This window comes from Pelobates fuscus, chromosome 1, assembly GCF_036172605.1.
Source record: "Pelobates fuscus isolate aPelFus1 chromosome 1, aPelFus1.pri, whole genome shotgun sequence".
Lineage (NCBI taxonomy): Eukaryota > Metazoa > Chordata > Amphibia > Anura > Pelobatidae > Pelobates > Pelobates fuscus.
The window spans coordinates 314,528,705-314,552,631 of NC_086317.1; the positions used below are offsets into that span (position 1 = coordinate 314,528,705).

The window sequence follows — 23,927 nt, forward strand, 5'->3', positions numbered from 1 at the left end:
TATGGTTTTATGTATTTTTCATCTGTGCCTTTTAATCCTTTATTAGTCAGAAATGCAGCTTCTTGCAACAGCCATTTCAAAACATAGTACATTTTTCTTGCACCATTGGATAATCGCCTGTGTTGTAACAAACTTGCACAAAACAATATGTGAAAATTTAAAAAATATATGCATAAATAAATGTGGAGGCCTCTTCCAAAAAGGGGTCTAACCATACATAAGAAGGATGCTGTGTAGAAGATAGCATGTTCTCAAAGAGACCTTGAAAACTCTTGAGAAAGGAAAATTGCTTTCAAAAGTAGTTGTTTCATGGACATTCCAGAAGTTATACACCAGCTATACACAAACTGCCGTGCATAGGCAACCTGACAATATACGTATGTGTGACATTTGTCCCCCTTTTTTTTTTTTTTTTTTTTTTCTTAAATTGTGTAATCCTTGTATATTCCTTTATTTTCCTGAACAGAGTGCAGGAACTGTGATGTTGTTTTGTGAGAGTGGAAGGGATCTGGGAAATATGTTGAATAATAAAAGCGGAGTAGAAAGGCAGTATTTTAATGGCTTTCCTAAAAGGGTCATTCATACTTCAATACAGTGTATGTAAAGAATACTGAACCTTTGAAGTTTGGACGTATTGTCAGCTTGAATATTTTATTTCTGTGCGATTCAGGTCTGGTTTTCTGGAGGGTCTAGATTTATTAGTTGTGTGGATTTTTATTCATTGTGTTGTATGGTCAAATTAATAGCCCATGTAGAATATTGATATGATACAAATTCCCTGTATTTACCCATTTATTCTTTCAAATGGTTGGATCCATTGAAGTGATGTTTACATTTTTCAATGTACTATTAATCATTTGCAATACGTTCACCATTCTTATTGCACACAAATGTTTGCATGCGTAGATGCAATGCATTTTAATCTGATGTTTAAAAACCTGTAGTTTAATTTTCCTCTCCTTTCCCGTTTTTAGACTGTGATCCCAGTGGATGAAAGTTTAACAGAATCATTAGGACTTCGGTCAAAGTATGCATCCCTGCGCAAAGACACACTGCTAAGATCAGGTACATTTTGTTAAGATGCTAGTGTTTTGAAGAAAGTAGGTATTTGAAGTTGTACCTTGAATTTTTACAAAGAGTGTGCAACTAACGTATTGGCTTTCATCCTAGTTAAACAAGGTCCCTGAGGCTGTGAACTGTAATGAACAATTTTTACAGGATATGAAACACACTTTTTATTCTGTAATCTGAAAATAGCACGGGCAGATATACAGGAGACTATTCCTGCTAACTCAGTGTATACATAAGCTCACATTTGTTGTCAAGAGAACAACTTAAAAAAACAACAAACAAACCATTCACGTGCCTTCTTTGCATCTTCAGGACTATGTTCCTTATCTTCAGCTTGAAGGACTTTCACATACAGGCAGTCAGTCATTGTACCTAGGTAGGGAGCAGGCATACCAATGTCATATCAATAGCAATGCTGTTAGTTTTGCAACAATAGTACTGATAGCAAGAGAAGCAGGAAATTAAATCTGGATTGGAACTCCTGTTTTTGCAGCTCCCCCGGGCACTGGTCACAATAGGCTGTACTGCTGTTTACAGGCAGTTTTTTTGTTTTATATACACATATACTGAGTGAGCCATAGTTTCACTGACCTTATTTCTAGAGTTTAGAACTCTGCACTACCAGATATAGAAGCCGGTTTGATATAAATGATATGCAAACTGATTGAGATTTTACACTGTCGTGGCTGCAGTATTTTCTAAATGAGTGCTATGCTTCAGTGCAAATTATTCTGAACGAGAATAATGGCAATCTGTTTTTATGTATTTTATTATATTCTGTTATTTATAGTATTGGCTCTGCATGTATTATAGTCTCCGTTCATTATTTCAATATGCATTCATATGTTAATACCTTGTTTAATTGCTTCCCTAGCTTAACTTTGATTCATGCTGTCCGCTGTCTTTAAAGGAACACTCTGGGCACCACAAGTTAAAGGGTTATTGATTTGCAGTGCTCATGTGATATGTGCTTGAAATGCTGAAACGCTGCACATCCATAGATAGTCGCATTTGTGAAAAGAGGGAATGTAGCTTTGGGGACAAGGTTATGGTGCAGAAAACTGGAATGTTATGAAATTAAAAGGATTTGAATGCATAGCATGAAAAGGAGAGCCAAACTTAAAAAGTATACTTATGTTTTGCTGTTGCCTGAACATTCCTTTTAAGTAAGAAATAAATGTGCAGTGCATTGAAATTCATTTTCAACCACCTTTTATATATTTTGGGGGGTTATCAAGATTTATTTATTTTATTATATTTTGTTTTAACTACATTATTTCTTTATTTCTCTTTATCTAGTGTTTGGTGGTGCAATCTGTCGCATGTATCGTTTGCCAACCACAGATGGCAACCACCTGCGGATTTTAGAGCAAATGGCTGAAAGTGTCCTGTCTTTGCACATCCCCAGACAGTTTGTGAAACTCTTACTCGAAGAAGATGCCGCCAGGTTAGTGATTACCATAGACATATGTTAAACTTAATGTACCTACAGTGCAGTAAGCGGGCACTCTGCTTATAGTGCCACTTATAAACTAGCATTATTTCCAGACTGAGCAGAGCTATCTCATTGGCAAATTTCCCCTAATATAAAAAATAGAACTTACTGTGGAGTAATGAAGTATTACAAAAAGCCATAGGCGTGATCGTTGATGCAGATCATTTTTCAGACCCATTGTTGCTTTATGTGTGCTATGTTTACACCCTGCAAATATCCCCTTATTTTTTTTTTTAGTTTTAGGGTTTACTGTAATTCCGGTTTACTGAGAAAAGTTGCTTTACCCGTCCGAGTTTTTACATCAAATGAAATCTTTATGAAATGTCAGACAGTTCATGAGAATTGTGTATCAAACTGTGCAGGAGAACTTCCTGAATTTAATGGCTTCATAAGTTTGTGGGTTTTTTTATATTTGAAATGCTGAAGTGTGTATTTCTTTGCCATATTTGTGGATGAAATAAAAAGAAGGTTTGTCTTTTATTGTTCCTCCAGGGTTTGTGAGCTGGAGGAGTTGGGGGAACTGTCTCCGTGCTGGGAGAATCTTCGAAGACAGATAGTGACTCAATATCAAACTATTATTCTGACGTACCAAGATAATTTGACAAACCTTCATCAATACAAAGGTCTGCCTATAGTCAATACTATATTGATAAAGCAAGAGTTACATTGATTAGTTGAGCATTAAATTGGTTATTTTGTATTTTTTTTTGTATGTTTTGTTTTTGTCCCCATTACAGTAGCTTTGCCTGATCTGTCTTTAGTGATGATTCTTCCTATGGTCCCGTAAAAGCTATTAAAAATCATAATGACTTACTGATGCCGTATTAGAATGAAGTGTATATCTCGATTGTTCAGATTTTTTTTTTCTCCATGCTGTGTTACAGCAACATGGTAATGCCACTAATCTCATAAGATTCTCACTTGTCTTACCATCTTGGAATGGTACAACTGCATACCCAGCACTGTTAAAAAAAAAAAAAAAAATTTAAAAAAAAAAAATTCCTTTTCATACATGTAGCTGTAAGTCACTGTATTTAATTGTGGTGATATAATAGCAACACTCTGATGGGAAGATTGATTTATTAATTATGAGAGGGTATTGCATTTTACCTCCCACATTTGTGAACTTTTAGGACCAGTCCCATTTTCTGCCTTCCCAAGGTTTTTATGCCTCTCATTCACTTATGCCACTCCTCTGCCAATGTTCCCAGAAATTACAGTGATATTTTTTCAAGAATCCAATTTATTTACTTGACTATCCATCATAAGAAATATCATGATAATGCTCATAACCTCAATTTGCAATATATGTGTCCTGCCATCCTGGTAAACCAAAGGACACATCTAAAATGCCCAACCAAATACTTGTGGACCATTCAGGACATGCTAGTCACTTACCCACATTTCCATGGCGCCTTCGTTTACTGGTCAGGGGAGCATTGGGAACGAAGTATCTTGCAAACTGTGGAAATGTTATAAGATTATTTTAAGAACTAATAATGATTCATGCTTTCATAGCAATTTGCTCTTTAGGGATTATGTTCCAAAATAAAAAATGACCACATTGCGTACCCCTGTATAGTACAATTGTAAAGGGAAACCGTAATATTCTATATGATAATTATGGCCACATACACATGTTTTTACATTGCAAGTGCCAGTATATACAGCAGATTAGTAAGCAGTATGTGTATATGTAACATAGGGCTCAAAAATTCAAATTGCACATGGCAAGTGAACATTTAGCCCCGGTGAGTAGAAATTCACCCCTGGTGATTGTAACATGAACTTTCCAGTCTTGCATTGCATGTAACTTTTAAAGCATGGCTTACAATTTTTAAAGAAACTGTAAGCCCTTTGTAACAGATTTCAGAATTTATTTTTTACTTCCTTGTTTCCTATTGCAAAGAGAAAGTCTTGCAATTTCAGTTGTTCATTCACAATTGCAATTTTAACAAGAGAATATCTCATGCCTCCCAAGAATTTCCCAAGAGTTTTAAGTTTTTTAACACTTGTATAGTTCTTGATCTTTTAACTTTTAGAGATTCTTGTGACTCTGAAAGCATGTTTTTGTGTTTCATTCTGTAGAGAGCCATTTTTGTACTGAACATTTAAATGTGAATTCTGTTCTGTTTATCTCTTTCTAGGCGTATCTTTTAAAGCAAGTAGCTTAAAGTCAGACAAAAAATTAGAGTTTGTTCCTACCAATTTGCACATCCAGAGAATGCGAGTTCAAGATGAATCTGCATCCGGTACATACTTTTTTTTTATACTACACAGAACATGCTGATTTTGTAACCGGTCTTATTGCAAGGTCTAACCATTTAAGTGTAATGCAGGGGGAAAAAATAACATGATGCAATTAAACCATTTTAAAGTGTGTACTTTTAAACCCCCCTCCCCCCTCTCCAGGGAGTAGTATTTTAACTTCAGTAAAAAAATAATAATGATAAAACCACTTCCTTGTGCAAAAGGAATCTGAACTAACACAGGAAATGAAACCGAGGATAATCCTAGGGGTGATTTTAGAATGCACACTGTAGTATGAGCCTAACACAGAAAAATTAAAGAGCAGGTTGCACTCAACATCTCTGTATAAGATTATGGTATATTGGTACATCCACAATGGCACAGCACACAGAAAATATGCTTGACATGCTTCGTCTTTACCACTATGGAAGTGAGAAAAATGTAAATGGAAAAAACATTTTAGCTATACATTTGCTAGAGATTTTGCTAGCAGAATACATAGATACATTTGCAAGTAAAAAAAAAGAGATTTCCATTGCACACTGGACTGAGTTTCTATTCACAAATGGCTAGTGGTCAAATTGAAATTTTTGGCTCCTTCTTGGGTCTTGATTTTTTTTTTTTTTAAATTCTTTATTTTTAGACGTGCAATGTTGGATACAAGTTTTGTCAAGATGTATTGCACTTTTTTCTTTTATAAACATAGAACTAGCTTTTCGCAGAAAGCTTAAACACATCAAGGTAATAAAAACATGCAGTTTGTCAGTGCAGTAGTCTGAATGCGTTGAGCATTTAACGATGTAGTTGGTACATAGGAGCATTGATATGACATAATTGGCCTAACATCCATTTGCTAGCCGTTCCTCCAGCGTGGTTATAACAAAGTGAATGCTACTAGCAAGTGTGTGTGACAAGGAAGGGAAAAATCTCCGAGTCGTATTCGCTTTCTTTTCCTGTGTAAATGAATGTGAGTAACACATATATATAAAACCAGTAATGCTTATCTACGCTGTTTTCCGGACTCAATATTCATGTAGTGTCATAAGCTGAGCACGCTGCTGACTTCCAGGGCGTGTATGGTTTATTCTGGGTACGGGTACGTTAGTGTCTGCTTTTGTAAGGGCGTTAGTGACAATAAGTGCGGATGGAGAAATTAAGAGTCAGGTTGTGTGATACCATGCTAGAGTGGCTGCACTCGTGTTGGTAAGTCTATTTGCTGGGTTACGTGCCAAATGAGTTACCTGGTGGTCGCGTGTTTATATGCTGTGTGGTGGCTCATGTAACTTTACCTAGCTGTACCTTTTGGTGTGTAAGGATTGGGTGTCAGGTTACCCGTTGTTCGGGCAGGCCTGTCTACGGATCATTAACATTTACATAACATTTACATAACATTTACAGAGACCGTGCGCTTATCACAATTTCAAGCAACATTTCTGAGGAGGAATTGCACATAACGTTGGCAATAAACGACTGTATATAACTGCTGCATATACCAGATACGGAAAACAATTGCATAAAATGTATGCTGAGTATAATTGTCTATAACTGGTGCATAGTGTGGTTGCATAAGGTATATACCTATAGAGGTTGCCCAGGCCATATGTACCCAGTATTTGTCTATAACGGTTGGCTAGTGTTTGTATTGAAACCCTTGCTTTTACCTGTCACTTAAGGTCGTTGCATGTGTGATTCGTATTGATCGTGTGCACATAGTGGTTACTTATAGTGAGTGTGCTGGGAGTCTGCATAAAATAATGACATGTTTCGATTGCGCTGAATTGATGAATCTGGAGTTTGTATATAATGTGTGTAGAGACCGTTGTCTCTTGATGTATGCCTGCGGTAGTCGTGTGAACCGTTTGTGTGCATTGTTTGCATATCACGGAGTACCGTGGTGGTCTAGTGTCGCTAGGGTAAGCCGGGATAGAACTACTTACATGCAATGACAAATAGTTTACCAGTGGTTAGCCAAATATAAATGAAATCTATAACGTTAAAAACAACAGTATTGAACCTCTGAATAAGTCCTAAAGAACGTATAGGCTGCGAGTGCGAGGAGCGGGCAGCCGCACACCCAATTACGTTAGCCAGGGCTGTGCTGGGGTGGAAGTTCAGTGCGCCTTTGGCCGGAGGAAGAAGTCGGAGGCCAGGTATGTCTTTTTAGACAGAGTTCGTTCCGGACCTGGTCTGGAGTATCATATAAAACGGGCAGCGTGGCGGGCAGTTCCGCCCAAGTCCGGCGTTGGCGAGTCCAATGCGGTAAAGAATTCAAGATGTGGCCGCTGCATAGGCCCCAGTGGCTCTCTGTCTGGGTTGGAATTCCGCTGCATGTACGGGGTCCAGGCCTCGAGAGGAAGGAGGTGCCTCTTGTTCCAAGGAGTCCGAGGGGAGGTCCAGGCCTCTTAATGCTGCTGCAGCTTCTTGTAGGTCGTGTATGACATGTGTTATGTCCCCTTTGGCAATAAGCAGTGTGTTGGCTGGGCCCCATCGGTACTGCAGTTGATGTGTGCGCAGTAAGGTGGTGAACGGTTTCAGCGACCGCCTCCATGCTAGCGTTCCACCAGAGAGGTCTGCATAAAAGGAGAGTTCCATCCCCTCGAAATGATAGGTTGGCTGGCCTCTGGAGGCTGCTAGTACCGCGGCTTTATCTCTGCGGTTCATGAACTGAATCACCAAGTCTCCGGTGGCTGAAGCTGGTGCCTTTGCTGGTTTCTGCAAGCGAAATATGCCCGTTAGTTGGGTCGCTTTGGCCATTTTGGGGGTCAAAAGTGTCGTTAGGAGCCACCTGGTGAAATGTGGAAGTTCAGCTTCCGTAATGTCTACCGCTACTCCCCTGACTTTCAAGTTGTTCTGGCGCCGTTTATCTTCCTGGGCGTTGAGCTTGCGTTCCGCGAGGAGACTCTGTTGCTTAAGCTCCTGGACCGCTCGTTGCAGCTCTTTGATTTGGGCCGCCTGGGTGTTGGAAGTACTTTCCACTGCTCCCAGTCTGCTGGACAATCCGCGTAGGTCGCCACGAATTGCGGCCACCTCTGTTGAGATTTTCTGGTGGTGGTCCGCCATTAGCTTGCTAATTGCCTCCATCGTGACCGGCGTGGAAGTTGCTGTAGGCGGTGGGGGTACCTGTCGTGCCGGCGATTGCCTCTGTGGTACCGGTAGGTACTCCCCCTCCGTTTCATCCGACATTTCGTCGTCGAAGTCCGAACAGCCGCCGTGCAGAGATGCCATGTTGGGGCCTGGTGCGTTCAGGGCCTGCTTCCAGAGATCTCCGATGCTCATGCCCGGCCGGGGTTTGTCGGGCTTTTGTTTTTTAGTCTTACGGCCCATGTGGTTCAGATGAGGTAAGTGGTCCCTCCGGTGAATGTCTGAGGTGGCGTAACCCCTTTTCTCGGTTGTTTTTCGATTGTTTTTTAGTTTTTGTCCCGGAGCTCTGCGGCCATGCGTCCGATCGCTTCAGTGGTTAGACTCCGCCGGTCTTGATTTTTATTTTTTCCCCCATTATACAATTTTTATAATGAATGCATGATAGAATTTGTATGACATGCATGTTTTTTTTTTTTTTTTTTTTTTTTTTTAATCAGGAAAAACAGGTAAATTACAACAATAATGTTGATAGTGTATATGATATATTGGACATTCACTTTTTCATACGAAATAGAACTTGGGAAAACAAAATAAGGAAAAAGGCAAATCAAACATCCAGTCTTACTGTTTTGTTAGTAATGTGCAGTCTGTGTGGTCACTAATGTGCCCCAAGCGACTCCCCACCTGGCACCACAAAGGAGAGGCAAATCCCACCAAAATTAATATACAGATGCTACTCCCTTCACAACCTACTCGCTGAGCGACCGCACGGAGTTACAACGCGTGACTCTAATTCGGTAGATCGTTCACGGAAAAGATGCGAGGTACAGCTTTGTACTGTAAAGCTGTACCTCGCGTCTTTGCCGCAAATGAAAACCCGCGAATGAGCCTTGACGAACAGTACAGGTACTAAATGTACTGGGATCCCTCTTAACATGGCGAAATTTGCCAAGTTGAATTTTGCTGTATTTACATTAGTCGGTTTCTCATTCACGGCAAAGATGCAAGGTACAGCTCTGCACTGTAAAGCTGTACCTCGCATCTTTGCCACGAAAGAGAAACTGGCAAATGAAATCATGTCAAAATTCATCTTGGCGAATTTCGCCACGTTCAGAGGGATCCCAGTACATTTAGTGCATGTACTGTACTGTTCGTCAAGGCTCATTCGTGGGTTTTCATTTGCGGCAAAGATGCGAGGTACAGCTTTACTGTACAAAGCTGTACCTCGCATCTTTTCTGCTAATGAGAAATTTGGCGAATAAGTGGCTTCGCTTAATGACAGAGTCGTAGGAACGGAACTCGGTCGTTAAGCGAGGAGCACCTGTATATAAAGCAAGGCAGTTAAACAGTAAGAGGGTATTGGGGATTGAGAAAGAATCCCATGAACTGTAAAAAAGAGATGAGAAGAAAATGTCTCCAAATAATTCAGGTAGGAAACTGACATCTACTATCGAGGGCCTCCTAGCAAGGCAATGGTATAACCTATAGCGGTCATATGAAAACCCCCAAGCCATCGGCTAAAAGTGCAGGGCACAGACACAATTGCAGCTACATAGCCCTGTCCTGTGCTAACAGAGGAAACACTGGTGCAATATGAAAGGAGCAAGGACACGATTCACTGAGTAATTCCACAAGTACAATAGGGATACCTGCTGTTTTGATGTATTCTCTTACAAGCCAAATTAGATATATTTTCTTAGCATGTTTATTAGCCTGTTGACTATGACTAAAAAAATTCATTTAAAAAAATTGTGCACGTTCTTTCTAAATACCACACCACATGTAAGCTGTGTATTTTGAAGTTCTTGTCATCTGCTGTTGTGGCATGACAGGAGTGTTTGTATCACCATGCACAGCAAAAAAAAAAATGATAGATTGTGTTTATGTAATCTAAGTTATATTCTCTCTTTGATTTATAGACCAAAACTATGATATTGTGACAATAGGGGCCCCAGCAGCACATTGTCAAGGGTTCAAGTCTGGGGGACTACGAAAGCATCTGCACAAGTTTGAAGAAGCAAAAAAACAGTAAGGACTCTTCATCATTCACGTTTGCAGAGCATTCAAGCTTTGTAAAATACCCATAATTCTGTCTGCTGTAAACCTGGAATAGACTTCATGTGCATTAGAACAAAATGTGAGAGATTTCTAACAAAAAAAAGTAGAGAAAAGTTATGAAAGTGGAGAAATTGTTATGGAACCAGCTGTATTCTGTTGGTTTCCATGAGTATTACTCAAGCTTTAGATCTTTCACCCAATATTTCTGTTAGATATACTTTCTCTACCATGTCCCATCACTGCATTATTAGGAACTGTTGGTCAAAAATTAATTACCTTAAAGTTCTTTTCACTTGAGTGCAAGAGGTGACACTAAACATGTTCCTTATTCTCTACATTCAAGTGGTTCAAAAGTCAACTGCTCTTTAGTGAAAGAATACATTTCATGCTAAGGACCAATCATGCAAATTAATTCTGACCTATGTCCCAATGGAGGTATTTGCAAAGACCCAATTAAAAATACCTGAGTGTTCACAGTTACTCCATCTTGTATGTAATAGTACTTAACCTTATAGTTTTACACTTAGAATGTATATAATACTCAGTTTCCTGTATGTTTTCAGGATTTTCTTTGTAGATTGTATTGATTTAGTGTCTACCGGGCTTTTCATTTGGTAGATTTCCTAAAAAATTAAACGCTAACCTTTCTGCTTAAATACTGATTTTTAAATATATCTTAGCTGACATATCTGCTTGAATATTGACTAACCTGACTATCGTTTAAATCCTGGGGTTTACCGTTTCTGCTTTCCAACATGACTGGTACAAAACCAGTTTAAAGGGACACTATAGTCACCAGAACAACTACAGCTAATTGCATTTGTTCTGTGTAGAATCATTACCTTCAGGCTTTTTTCTGTAAACACTGTCTTTTCAGAGAAAATGCAGTGTTTACATTACAGCCTAGTGATAACTTCACTGGCCACTCCTCAGATGACTGTTAGAGATCCTTCCTGGGTCATGGCTGCCTAAAATGCATCCAAACATTCAGTATCTCCTCCCTCTGCATGCAGACACTGAACTTTCCTCATAGAGATTCATTAATTCACTTCATCTCTATGAGGAGATGCTGATTGACCAGGGCTGTGTTTAATCATGCTGGCTCTGCCCCTGATCTGCCTCTTTGTCAGTCTCAGCCAATCCTGTGGGGAAGCATTGAGATTGGATCAGGCCACCACTTCTGATGATGTCGGCAAACTGCTTGTTTTTTTTTTAGGCAAACAGCATGCAGAGTTACAGCTTTTGGCTTGAATACAGTAAGATTTTTCTATATTTATGGAGGCATGAAGGGCCCAGGGGGATAGATGGTGTTAACACTATAGGGTCAGGAATACATGTTTGTGTTCCTGACCCTATAGTGATCCTTTAATTTTCAAGAACATTTTAATTGACACAACCAACGAGTCACTATGGGTTATTAAAATATTACTTGAGGTTATTAAACTTTTAATGCACATGCACAAATGTCCCAAAAGTATTTTGAGTACTTACTTAAAGGGATACCCTAAGCACTAAAACACATTTTGCTTAATGAAGCAGTTTTGGTGTATAGATCATGCCCCTGCAGTCTTACTACTCAGTTCTCGGCCATTTAGAAGTTAAATCACTTTGTTTATGCAGCCCTAGTCACACCTCACCTGGCTGTAACTCATTTAAAAAAAGAGATCTTACAGCACAGTGTGTTTACTTTAGCAATAATTGTCTCTGCTCTGTTAAAGGACCACTCTAGGCACCCAGACCACTTCAGCTTAATGAAGTGGTCTGGGTGCCAGGTCCAGCTAGGGTTAACCCATTTTATTTTTTTATAAACATAGCAGTTTCAGAGAATCTGCTATGTTTATGGGTTAAGCCTTCCCCCAAATCCTCTAGTGGCTGTCTCATTGACAGCCGCTTGAGGCGCTTGTGTGATTCTCACTGTGAAAATCACAGTGAGAGCACGCAAGCGTCCATAGGAAAGCATTGTAAATGCTTTCCTATGCGACCGGCTGAATGCGCGCGCAGCTCTTGCTGCGCGTGCGCATTCAGCCGACGGGGCGGATCGGAGGAGGAGAGCTCCCCGCCCAGCGCTGGAAAAAGGTAATTTTTACCCCTTTTCCCCTTTTAAGAGCCGGGCGGGAGGGGGACCCTGAGGGTGGGGGCACCCTCAGGGCACTATAGTGCCAGGAAAATGAGTATGTTTTCCTGGCACTAGAGTGGTCCTTTAATTGAACTTTAATCGTGCAGGTGAGACTCTAGCAGCCTAGAAACAGAGCGAGAGATGAGACCTAAATTACACACACTGCGACAGGGGAAGCTGTAAACTTTAGATTATTTTCAGGAAGTATGTAAGAATACTGTGTGAATCTCAGCCAGGAGAACTGTGGCTAGGGCTCAATAAACAAAATAACTCCTCAGTGGCAGAGAATTGAGCTTTGAGACTGCAGGGGGATGATCTATACACCAAAATTGCTTCATTGAGCTGAAGTTGTTTTGGAGTTTTTATTGTCAAGAGTAATGTTCCCCTGAGTAATATTTTCTATCCAGAGGCAATATGGCAGTGGGTAATATAACAAAGATGAACACTTACATTGAACATTGCTCTGAGGGATAACCACTTTCTCCCTGTTAACAAACCCATTATATCTTATTACTGCTCTTCTAAAGGATTTCCCGTAAGTCATTAATGTAAACACTAGATCAAATGCATTGATGAAAAAATATGGTAACCCAGTGAGTGCCCAGTCTGAGGAGCAAAAAGAAACATTTATTGTCATAAAACGTTTTAAAGCTTTATTAATAATGTCATGTAACAGTTTTTTTTTTTGTATTGGTTTTTGTTTTTCCTTGTAGCAGTTTTGAGGAAAGTTGGTGAGTTTTTGCGGTTTTGCAGCATCCGTTTTATTTTTGTTTTGTGCATTTTTGCTTTTAGCTTCACTTTGATTTTTGTGACATTGTTGATCTATGACATTCATCATGTTGTGATTTGCTGTGCTTTACCTGTGCTCACCATGTTGCATACTTCACAAAGTAATGAATCATTGTACAGTTGCAGTTAGAAATCAGATCTGCCGTGTTTTTTATGACTTCATGCACCATGATGCATGTGGACATGAGCATAATACTTTATGTATTTAGGGGACTTTAACTCTTGTTTTAGTTTTTTCTCCTTTGACACTCATTTTATAAAACTCAACTGTGCTTTACAGTTTTTTAATCATCGAAGTTAGGCTAATTTGAGCCTGGTCATTGAATTGGGTGAGAAAAAAAACATGCAGAATAACTTTTAATTTAGAGACTTGAATATAGGAAATGCAGTTTACAGATTTTTTTTTTTTTTCTTTTTTGTATCATAGATTCTTGTAAGCATGATCACGTTTCTTTCATGTTTTCATTATGTGTGTCTTAAAATCATTCCCTTTCTTTATGTATTTGTTTTTTCCTAATTCCAGTGCTAATGCATCCTCTCAGTCTATTGTGTACATACCCTCTGATATAACCAGAGCAAAGGAGATTATTGCCCACATCAATACTTTGAAGACACAGGTCAGCTATTATGCAGAGAGACTTTCCAGGGCCGCTAAGGACAGATCTGCAAATGGTCTGGAAAGAACACTTACCATTTTGGCAGATAAGGTAAATTGAGATTTGTTTTCTTGTAATGTTCAAGGACCTGTTCCTAGTGGACCACATTACTGACACATCTTTGTATGTGTTTGTTAATGAGTTGTGTATTAGTTGCAGTAGATCTTTGTGTTTTGTAGTAATTGGGATAAAAACTATTGCAACTAAGAAAAGTTATATTGTTTTTTCTCTATTTTAACTTTTTCTTTGCACATTTTAAAGGGTATGTTTAAATCAAATGTTAAAAATAACTAACATTTATTTTAATTTGTATTAAAATACAATTGAATATTGTAACTGTGTGTTATGTGCAAACGCCCCATGATGGTGAAAACCCATACACTCTATAATGCCGATGACTTGCTTTTGTAATTGTGGATTTTTAATGTTACCTTTTGATAGTTATTGTTTTACTTTTAATCCTTGCAGACAAGGCAGCTTGTCACCGTGTGCGACTGCAGACTTTTATCTAATGCTATACATGGACTTAATGCAGCCCGACCAGACTACATAGCTTCCAAAGCGTCTCCTACATCTGGTGAGGCAGATCAGGTTATGCTAAGGAATGATCAGGATACCCTTGTGGCTCGGTGGACAGGAAGGAACAGCAGATCGTCTCTGCAAGTGGACTGGCACGAGGAGGAATGGGTATGTTACATCAGTAGCTGTGGTCAAGACATTGACATTAGTTGGACTCTGGCCACTACGTGTTAGAAAAGAAACAAACAAAAAAAAGTTCCATCTACTCTGAGTTTGCTTATTCTTCTAGTGTCAGTTAGGTGGTGATGCCTGGCTCTATCTGCATAGAATGGTTTTCTTTCCAAATCACCCACCTTTATAAATTGTTCACATTTTGCTTACCTTTCAGTCTTTTTTGGTCCAATGCATATATATGCCTCTTATTCTATATGCAAGCTGCTGCTATTTTCTAAATATAAAAAAAAAAAGAGGAAAGTTAATTATATTCAAATATTAAAGTTGACATTGCATGTTAATGTGTCAAAAGCACAAATCTACTGTTTTCAAATAACACAAAAATCAAACCAAAAAAATGTTCGAGCAGACTCCTCAAAATCATATAAATTTGTTTATGCCACTCGTATATTTTTATTATTTAAAATAAAATCAATTCAGTTACTTGAAAGTAGTAATATATTTAAACATGTAATGCAGTGCATCCTTTAGCATAAATACCACAGCTTTTCAAAAGGGGAAAATTCTAATAAACTGTTGAATTGATTAATTATTTTAGACCACTTTATCTAGTTTCTTTTCTTATGTGCTAAATATTAGGTTTTTTTTGTGGTTTGTTTGTTTTTTTGTATAAATTATATGTAAAAAATCAGATAAAATTCATATCTTGTAATACTTTTTTTTTGGACTAACCAGATTAAATTTAATGACAAGCTTTCGGGAGAACCTCCCTTTCTCAAGTCTGAATCATATCTCTTTTTGAACATGTAATTATATAATATACACACATTAAAAAAAAGATCAATAACAGTGATAAGTAAAAGATAGGAGGGATTAGGTGATAGTCTAATAATGTGGTTTGCATGTATTTAAAACCGTATATATAATATGATGCTCCTATTTACAGGATAAAGTTTGGTCGAATGTTGAAAAGAGCCTGGAATGTATTATCCAGCGGGTGGACAAGCTCCTTCAGAAGGAGCGCTTGCATAGTGATAGCTGTGAAGATGTCTTCCATTGTGAAATAAGCTGCACTAGCAAGAAAGGTAATCAGAGAAGGCGAGCATACTGGATAAACCCAGAGGTCTCCAATGATGAGGCCACATCACCTCCACCATCACCTACATCAGCATCATCTCCTGCATGCCATCCTCCCCATTTCACAAGTGCGTATGGTTGTGACATTTCTTCTCTTTGTGTTTGCTTTTGCCACAATGTCAGAAATGTTTAGGTTATATTTTTAGATAATTACAAACAAATATGTATTTTTGGTGGGAACTTTATAGTAATGCTGTAACGTATGTGTGTGTGTATATATACATACATACATACATACATACATACATACAAGCAGCAAAGTGTCATTTTAAAGGAGCACTCGAACATCCAGTACCTGGACAGATTCCTCCCTGCAGCCACTCCTTCTTGGATCAAGTCATGAGTTTTTAACAATCTAATGCTTCTCTGTAAACACGGTGACACAGAATGTGAAAACCTTCCAAATTCTAAGATCTTAGAAAGGAAGCACCTTTGTATGACTTTCACTAGAAGGATGTTTTTAAGCAACATGTGAACCTGGCTGATTCTCAGAAATGTTTTACATATCCAGATAAATGGAACGGCAACAAAACCACTATATTAAGTGTATCTCTAGTATGCATCATGTTAAGATTGAGTTTCTTGCTGGAATTTTTTTGTTCTTGTTCATGTTGGTACCATAGTACATTCCATATCCGTAGTCACACAGTGAGACAGAATGCAGTTTTAATTAATTAATTCATGTTACAGCATTACTATGATGTGCCCACTAAAATGTATGTTCACTGAAAGAGAATTTGTATGATGGCTAGGTTTTCACAAACTCAGTGAAATTTGGAGAGCAGAATGGGCAAAATACTTTTTTATTGTGATTTGACCTTTCTAACTTCAAAGTGACTTTTGTACAGTGATGTGTTAAAAGTGTGGGTTATACTACAACTCACCATTTTATCACATACCGTTTTAGGTGTAGGGATGTTACCAAGGATGGGGTTGTTCTGAGAATTTTTTGGTGACTTAAAGCTTTATTCAACAAAAAATTAATTTAGCACAAGAACAATGTATCTAATTTACACATACTGGTGTCTAAACACATTTCTTGTAGTTTGAAGACCCATTGCTTTGAGTATTATGGCTGTGGAGCTCTGTTATACACAATACGGAGCTCCTGGAAAAGAGGGACGATAGGGTAAAAACTAATCTGACAAATCAGATATCAGTGGGTGTGCTCTAGTATAAACTAGCATACAAACCTTTGTATGTGCATCTTCGTGGCATGAAGCTTCTTGGTTCAATTTACCTATATGAAATTTCTGAGACTCCTCTACATCCAAGCAAAAGATGATATAATTAATAACAGGAAATATTTGCCCTGATTTCTTCTGTGTTGTACCTATGTTTTTTCCCCCCTGTTTCTAAAAGTCAGTTTGCTCCTAAGCCTCCATACCTTGCCATTTAATTGATTTATTAATCTACAAGGTTTAGTAAGAACGCTGCCTCTCCTGGTTTAATAAAGTGCTGACTTTACTATCTGTTCAGTAGAATAACCAAACATGCATTGGGTACCAATACATGGAGATTTCTGATATTGTGGTTGCAACACAATGTGAATTTCTCAGTGTTTTACTAAGCTTCCCATTGCTTCCTAACATGGGACTCTTTAAGTTGCGTATGTTCTAGTCGCTTTTGAGTGCTTGCCATGTTGTGTTTTTGTGACATTTGTGATGTATTGTGCATGTGCCACTTTCCGTCAGTTCAATGTTTAAAACCTCAAATCCATAGTTTACTTAAAGAGACACTCTAAGCACCAAAACCTCTTTACCATAATGGCATACAGCACAGCAGAGTGACACAAACTCTCCTAGTGAAGCACGGGATTTATTGCCCATCTCGAGAAAATATAGACACATTTCTATCTATTACTTGCAATGCGCAGCCAGTCCTTACCTTAGAGAGTTGGCTGACACTGCAGTCACCTCATTGCTTGTGCTAATACTCCTGCAATACCCCAAGCAGAAGAGAGACCTGTGCAAGGGACACATCTTAAGTGCTCAAACATTCAAAAATGGTATAGCACATAAAGGTACACCTATATGAGGGGCCTCCAGGCACCATAAAATCTGCATTGAGATACTGTTATTCATATTATGGTGCATGAAAAAAAAAATTAAATTAGTTTTTTGAATTCTTGCATTTACATTTTTAAAGTTGGAGGTCCTGAGTTGAATGAACATGAAATCAAAAGGTTAAAAATTAAATGTATTTATCTTTTACCTTGGAGTGTTCCTTTAAGTGGAACTTTAAGAATCAGACTTGTTTGCATATCTTTGGGGAAAAAAATGTCATGAGTTAACTTTTTAAAAACAGCAGTGTTGATTTACATTTGATTCTATTTTTCCTCACCTATAGCAGCACTACTAAACAAGTTGGTATTTGCCTTGCTGATGGATAGGTGCCATGGCTGTGGATCATAGAAAATCGAGGTCCCACCATAAGTCTACTAAAGGCAGGATGACCCTAGGTTTGCCTGTTGTGCATTTGAGATGGATGGGCACTCAATCTTTGTTTATTTATTTTGCTAAGATTTAGGAAGAGCTCACAAACACAGATTTGTGACATATAGGGATAAGTAAACTTAATATTAAAAACTCTGGAAAGTGACAATTACATTTTTAAAAGTGTATCCCTGTCCTTTTCTTCACCCCTGTCCCCAATTTCAATCCATATTTAAAGTGGCTCTGCCATCAGAAATTGTTTATGCACAATCTTATAGCACTCCAAAATCTGTCTTTATGTTGTGGTGTTAATTTTGAACCAGTTTTTATTTATTTAACAATCCATACAATGTTTCTAGCTAATCATGCGAATGGTTGGCACATGGTACTTTCGGATTTATTCCTTTTTCTGGTTATGCTCTGCAAATCATAGTTTCTGATAGCTTTTTTATTTTTTTGTAATATTTACGTATTTTTTATAATCTGTAACATTCCCCAAGAGTTTGGAAATGTTAATGAATTTCCAAGGTAACCGCCTCCACACTAGAACGCTGTCACATCTTCAAGTGGTAATTTACTTGGCTAAAAATAGCATTACCCTGTTGAGAATACTATTTTAAAAAGATTTATGAAAATAAAGTTAAGTAACCGTGCCATGTTTATTATGTATATAGTGTGTGTGTGTGTGTGTGTGTATAATGGTACAGACACCTTTTTGTTTTTGCTTCTAAACAATTGTGCTCTGATCAGTGCATTTTTTTTTAAACGTATTTACTAAAACACGGCTTTTAATTTGTGTACTTTTTTTAAATGTCCTAATATACGGGCCACGTGTCAATACCAATAAATTGTCTGCATGCGACTAAAGCTCTAATTAAAGCCCTACGCTGATCTCCTACTAATGCAGGCCACTTTAATTTTTCCCTTGCTATTTATCTATTAATTGATTTTCCTATCACAAGCTTTATGCTGATTTCTGTCTGCGTTGTCTGAAGCTTATATTTAATTTGCTCTCTGATTTTTATTTTATTTATTTTATTATAATTACTTTGTTTTGCTTAATCATGCATGTTGCACCTCCATTTCTGTGCAGATTCCAACTCGGCAGCTGAAGAGATCAGCCCAGGTATGTGCTTTAACTGTTCATGGCTTCTCTTCCACGGCATACAGGACACACTTTTAATGAGCTTGCTCTTTATCATTTTGCAGCTGATAATGTTGTACACAATACTGTGTTTTTAAATTATTTATATAAATTGTTGTAATATAAGGAACTAGAGCAAATCAGTGTTTTGCCCCTTCCCTCCTTTTCTCCTGTTCTTGTGCCCACTTTCTTGTTTCTCTCCCCAAGCCACCTCTCCACGTTGTCCTCTCCCCGAACCACCTTTCTGCGTTGTCCTCTCCCCGAACCACCTCTCCGCGTTGTCCTCTCCCCGAACCACTTCTCTGTGCGGTCCTCTCCCCGACCGACCTCTCCGCATGGTCCTCTCCCCGACCGACCTCTCCGCGTTGTCCTCTCCCCGACCGACCTCTCCGCGTTGTCCTCTCCCCGAACCACTTCTCTGTGCGGTCCTCTCCCCGACCGACCTCTCCCCGACCGACCTCTCCGCGTTGTCCTCTCCCCGACCGACCTCTCCGCGTTGTCCTCTCCCCGACCAACCTCTCCGCGTTTCCTCTCCGCGTAGTCCTCTCCCCGAACGTTGTCCTCTTCCCTTCTTTCTGGTTTATATGCGGTCAACTTTTCTACACCATGACAGCAAGTATATCCTAGGAGTGTAGCTCCTGCCAATCTTGGACAAATCAAACCATATGTAGGTCTCTAGAATTCTGAGATGTACTTGTTTTCCCATAATACACACTTCCATAATAAGTATTTTAATATAGCATGCTTTTTATTTTATTTTGTGAAGACTGGTATGCTTGAGATGCTGATATGCGGAGACAGGAGCTACAGGAAACAGTCTATCAGTTCCACTATCAGAACATCAACAGGAAAGGGGGTTGAATTAGTGAGGGCAGATGCAAACAGCTTCTACACTGGGAGTTTAACTCCACTTATTATTTCATATAGGCCCCAATATGTAAAGCATTGCACTCAGGAATCCTTCCAAAAGTATCTTATATTGTGTATATGTATGTAATCCTGACAGTCTGTGCTGTGAATTGAGGTGTTCATTAACATGGTAACACATTAACAGATTTAGGGTGGTAATACTATGTTAAAACCAACCAAAATCTGGTTCAACAAAAAATAAAATCTTGATTCTAAAGAGATTATATTATTATATCAAGGTAGAAACAAGTAAAAGGAGTAATTATGCATGTGATTTAAAAAAAATTTAAAAAATTAAACCGTACAAATCAGAAATCCATAATAGAGAAAGGTAAGTTATCAGTGTCATTGTTGCAAATATCAAATTTAAGTTTTAGCATTACGTGATAAAACTAAAGAATTGATTGACAAGCTATGACTACCTTAGACACATTGTACTACACAGGCTTATAACAAAATGACTCCACGCAACATAAAACCACAGTGTACCAGGTACCAACCTGTATCATATATGTGTGTATATTTAATATTAATATAATATAATATATATTTCAGTGTAAGCGTTCCCCGTGAATTATTGGTTAATAAATTACCAATGCAAGGTAGTTTAATATCGAAACATCATAAACCGAGATCTGCACGTTTTGCTTTTAGTTTATATTTTTCGTCACAGACAAAACACTTTTATCCAGAAAAGCAGAAAAAAAATCCTATAAAATTGTTTCCTGGTGGCCTATATTAAACATGGTTTCTATAGCTGTAAAATGAACAGGGTGTTTGTGTGCATGTAGTGGATGCCTTGCTTATTTTTAATGATTGTAACAACTCTTGTGTTGACATTATATTGTCCTGAAGTTGGAGGGAGATTATTGAAGGCATCTTTTCCTCTATTCCAGGTGAATGGAGCGAAGCCCTGTACCCACTGCTGAGCACCCTTACAGACTGTGTGGCCATGATGAGTGACAAAGCTAAGAAGGCAATGGTGTTCTTGTTAATGCAAGATAGTGCACCCACCATTGCCATGTGCTTGAGCCTTCAGTACCGCAGAGATGTGGTCTTCTGTCAAACAGTATGTAGAAAGCAATGCATGGAGTGATAATGGCCAGGACTTGTTGATACTATTTATTGCACTATTTTACTTGGTAACTGTGGGCATAAAATTTAAACTCTGACTTGCCAGCTACTTATGATAGGAGCCAAGGTCAGCCTTAAGCGTGTGCAAAAAATCTTCACGCATAGCTTACACACGGCAAAAGCCAGCACTGATAGTAGCTGAATATGAGAGGGATTGGCTGTGCTGTAGGACAAGTGGTTGAAAAACATGTGCCACCTGCTATTCTTTCAGTTTTATTTCCAATAAAATCGTTTTTGGGGAGGCTATATTCACAAAGGAATCTGATAATTTTAACAACTTCCCCCTATGGTTCTGCCAGGACAGTAGTGATATTGTCCACACGTTATCATATTGCACTTTAAAAGATACACTCTTAAGACCGTTAATTTGATATGCTTGTTTAGTCTGTTTAAGCTATGTTAATGCGTGTGTGCTATTGAATAAAGCTGTGAGTGAGACTGATGAAGAATTTTCTACTGTACCTCTGCTTTCTAGATAATTGTAAACTTTGTTATATCCATACTGACCAGCTCATAGGCCTGATGCATGCCTTTAATATTCTCTAACCTTATGAACTTTTTCAAAAAAAGTTTTTTTTTTTTTTTTTTAAATTGTCGTATCAAAGCTAATTTGCCCTTGCTATTAATATGTTTCAAATCTGTGTGTGACATTGTTCTACTTCAAGCTTTCCAGTATTTATCCTTATAGAGTAGGGATCTCACACTGTGCATTCCCGGATGAAGACCTACAACTCCTAGGATTCTTTGATTGCAATAGATTGCCAGGGAATCGTGGGAAATGTAGTTCAGCAACATTAGGGGCAGAGTTTGATGTAACTGTTCTAGAGTATTAAGGCTAATTTTCAATAGTTTGATGTTTCAATGTCCTTGCTCTCCTCAGTTAACTGCCCTCATATGTGGCTTCATTATCAAGCTGAGGAATTGTCTGCATGATGATGGATTTTTGCGACAGCTGTATACGATTGGTCTCCTGGCACAGTTTGAAAGTCTCCTCAGCACGTATGGTGAGATATATTTTTTTACAAGTTACTAATCCGTACTATTACTAATCTGAATTGTTCTTGTCATCTACAGTGGCCAAATTTTTTTGTCATTGTCCTTTGTTTTTACTGGGGGAGGGAGGGGGGGGGGATAATATTTTGGTGAAAACACCAGACAAAAAGGAGGATTTTCAGAGAGTTCTTTGCTGGCGCCAGGGATGTAGTTTAGACTAGAAGCGCTGCATCTTCTTATACAGAACTTTACAAACATCTGAATGTATTGTGCAAGATGTAATTTCCCAATTTTTTGCACTTCCTGACTGTTTTGAACTTTCCATTACTAAACATTAGAGGCTATATAAATGAGAGAGCATTGCTCTTTTTGTTCTTATTCCTGGTTTGTTTGTTTTTTTAAATCCTGTAAATTCTGATCGGAGGACTTCTTTTTCTGTATGGTGTGATACTAATGCAGTCTGTTTATGTTTAAGGAGAGGAGCTGGCCATGCTGGAGGATATGAATTTAGGGATCCTGGACCTAAGGAATGTGACATTCAAAGTAACTCAGGCTACATCCAGCACCTCAACAGATATGCTACCAGTTATCACTGGAAACCGGTAAGGAATGTATTTTAATAAAGGGATGCTATAGTCCCCAAAACAACTTTAGCTTAATGAAGCGGTTTTGGGGTATACATCATGCCTCTAAAATTTCACTGCTCAATTCTCTACCACATAGGAATTAAATAACTTTTGTTTCTGTTTATGCAGCCTTAGCCACATCTCTGTGACTGACACAGCCTGCATGTAAATACATTTGTTTTACTTTAATCAGATGTAATTACTTTAAAAGTTATCTCCTGCTCTGTAAATTGAATGTTAATGACATACAGCAGGCCCCTGCAGGATCTAGCAAGCTATTAACAGAGAAGAAGATAATAAATTATAAGTCAAAATAATTTGAAATAAAGAAAATAGAATATAAATATTAAATCACTCTTTACAGGTCGTGTATAGGAAGGCTGTGCAGGTTACATGCAGGGAGGTGTGACTAGGGTTGCATAAACAAAGTGCTTTAACTCCTAAATGGCAGAGAATTGAGCAGTGAAGAATGCAGGGATATGATCTATACACCAAAATGGCTTAATTAAGCTAAAGTTATTTTGGTGACTATAGTGTCCCTTCAACATACTATAATAGACTCTGAGCTTTTTGTTTCAGACAACTAGTGTGGCTATACCCTTCTTGGTGAACAGAAAGTCTCCACAAAGGTGCAAATCTCGAGGACATGCATTTTAAAAGCATATTATGATATGCTAGAAAAGGGAACCAACAATGCAAGGTCCTAGTCACTTGAGGTCACCTTCAATGCTATTCACTAAACCTTGTATTGTTGTGAATTCACTCAAAAATTGCATATTATAGCTTTACTAGAAACAGAGCTGTCTTTTGAAATTCCATGGTTAACAATGCATGGTTTAGTGTGTATATAACCCACTTTGGAAAATAAAAAAAATAACACTTCACCTTCCTATTTTTTGTATAATTACCCATTAGTCTTTGACTTTGCCTAATTGGCGAAGAAAGGTTCTACTGGCATACTGTGTAGTTCTGCTAGTGAAATAATCATACTTGGTGTAACCTTCTTCCCCTTGTTGCAGTCAGTTACTGATTTTAAAAATCACTTCCTACCATCAACATTCACCTTTAAAAACTCCTTTATCAAGAAATGCACAGATACATATTGTTGTGGAATCAATTCTACAAACATTGTGACACTTAAACATTTACATTTTGCTATTTTTAAGTGATGGATTTAACGTTCGCATCCCGTTGCCGAGTGCCTTGTTTGATGCCCTTCCTCGTGAGATTCAGAGTGGAATGCTGCTAAGAGTCCAGCCCGTCCTTTTCAACGTTGGAATTAATGAACAGCAGACACTGGCAGAAAAGTATGTACCTTTTGTTTAAAGAAGACTGCAGAT

General features: G+C 38.3%; 1 protein-coding gene across 8 annotated transcripts in view; it reads left to right on the forward strand.

The window, feature by feature from the left end:
* INPP4A (inositol polyphosphate-4-phosphatase type I A) overlaps positions 1-23,927 on the forward strand; it is a 98,995-nt gene that overhangs the window by 46,270 nt on the left and 28,798 nt on the right. For 2 of the 8 annotated variants that reach the window (XM_063459003.1, XM_063458985.1), the window contains exons 9-22: positions 975-1,065; positions 2,371-2,518; positions 3,059-3,189; positions 4,714-4,818; positions 9,817-9,925; positions 12,785-12,802; positions 13,384-13,567; positions 13,985-14,203; positions 15,156-15,414; positions 18,875-18,907; positions 20,731-20,903; positions 21,849-21,972; positions 22,437-22,563; positions 23,754-23,894. In XM_063459003.1, the coding sequence (XP_063315073.1) occupies positions 975-1,065; positions 2,371-2,518; positions 3,059-3,189; positions 4,714-4,818; positions 9,817-9,925; positions 12,785-12,802; positions 13,384-13,567; positions 13,985-14,203; positions 15,156-15,414; positions 18,875-18,907; positions 20,731-20,903; positions 21,849-21,972; positions 22,437-22,563; positions 23,754-23,894 (1,862 nt within the window). The remainder of the gene's footprint in view (positions 1-974; positions 1,066-2,370; positions 2,519-3,058; positions 3,190-4,713; positions 4,819-9,816; positions 9,926-12,784; positions 12,803-13,383; positions 13,568-13,984; positions 14,204-15,155; positions 15,415-18,874; positions 18,908-20,730; positions 20,904-21,848; positions 21,973-22,436; positions 22,564-23,753; positions 23,895-23,927) is intronic. The other 6 variants (XM_063459051.1, XM_063458994.1, XM_063459014.1 and 3 more) reach the window with 5 other exon arrangements.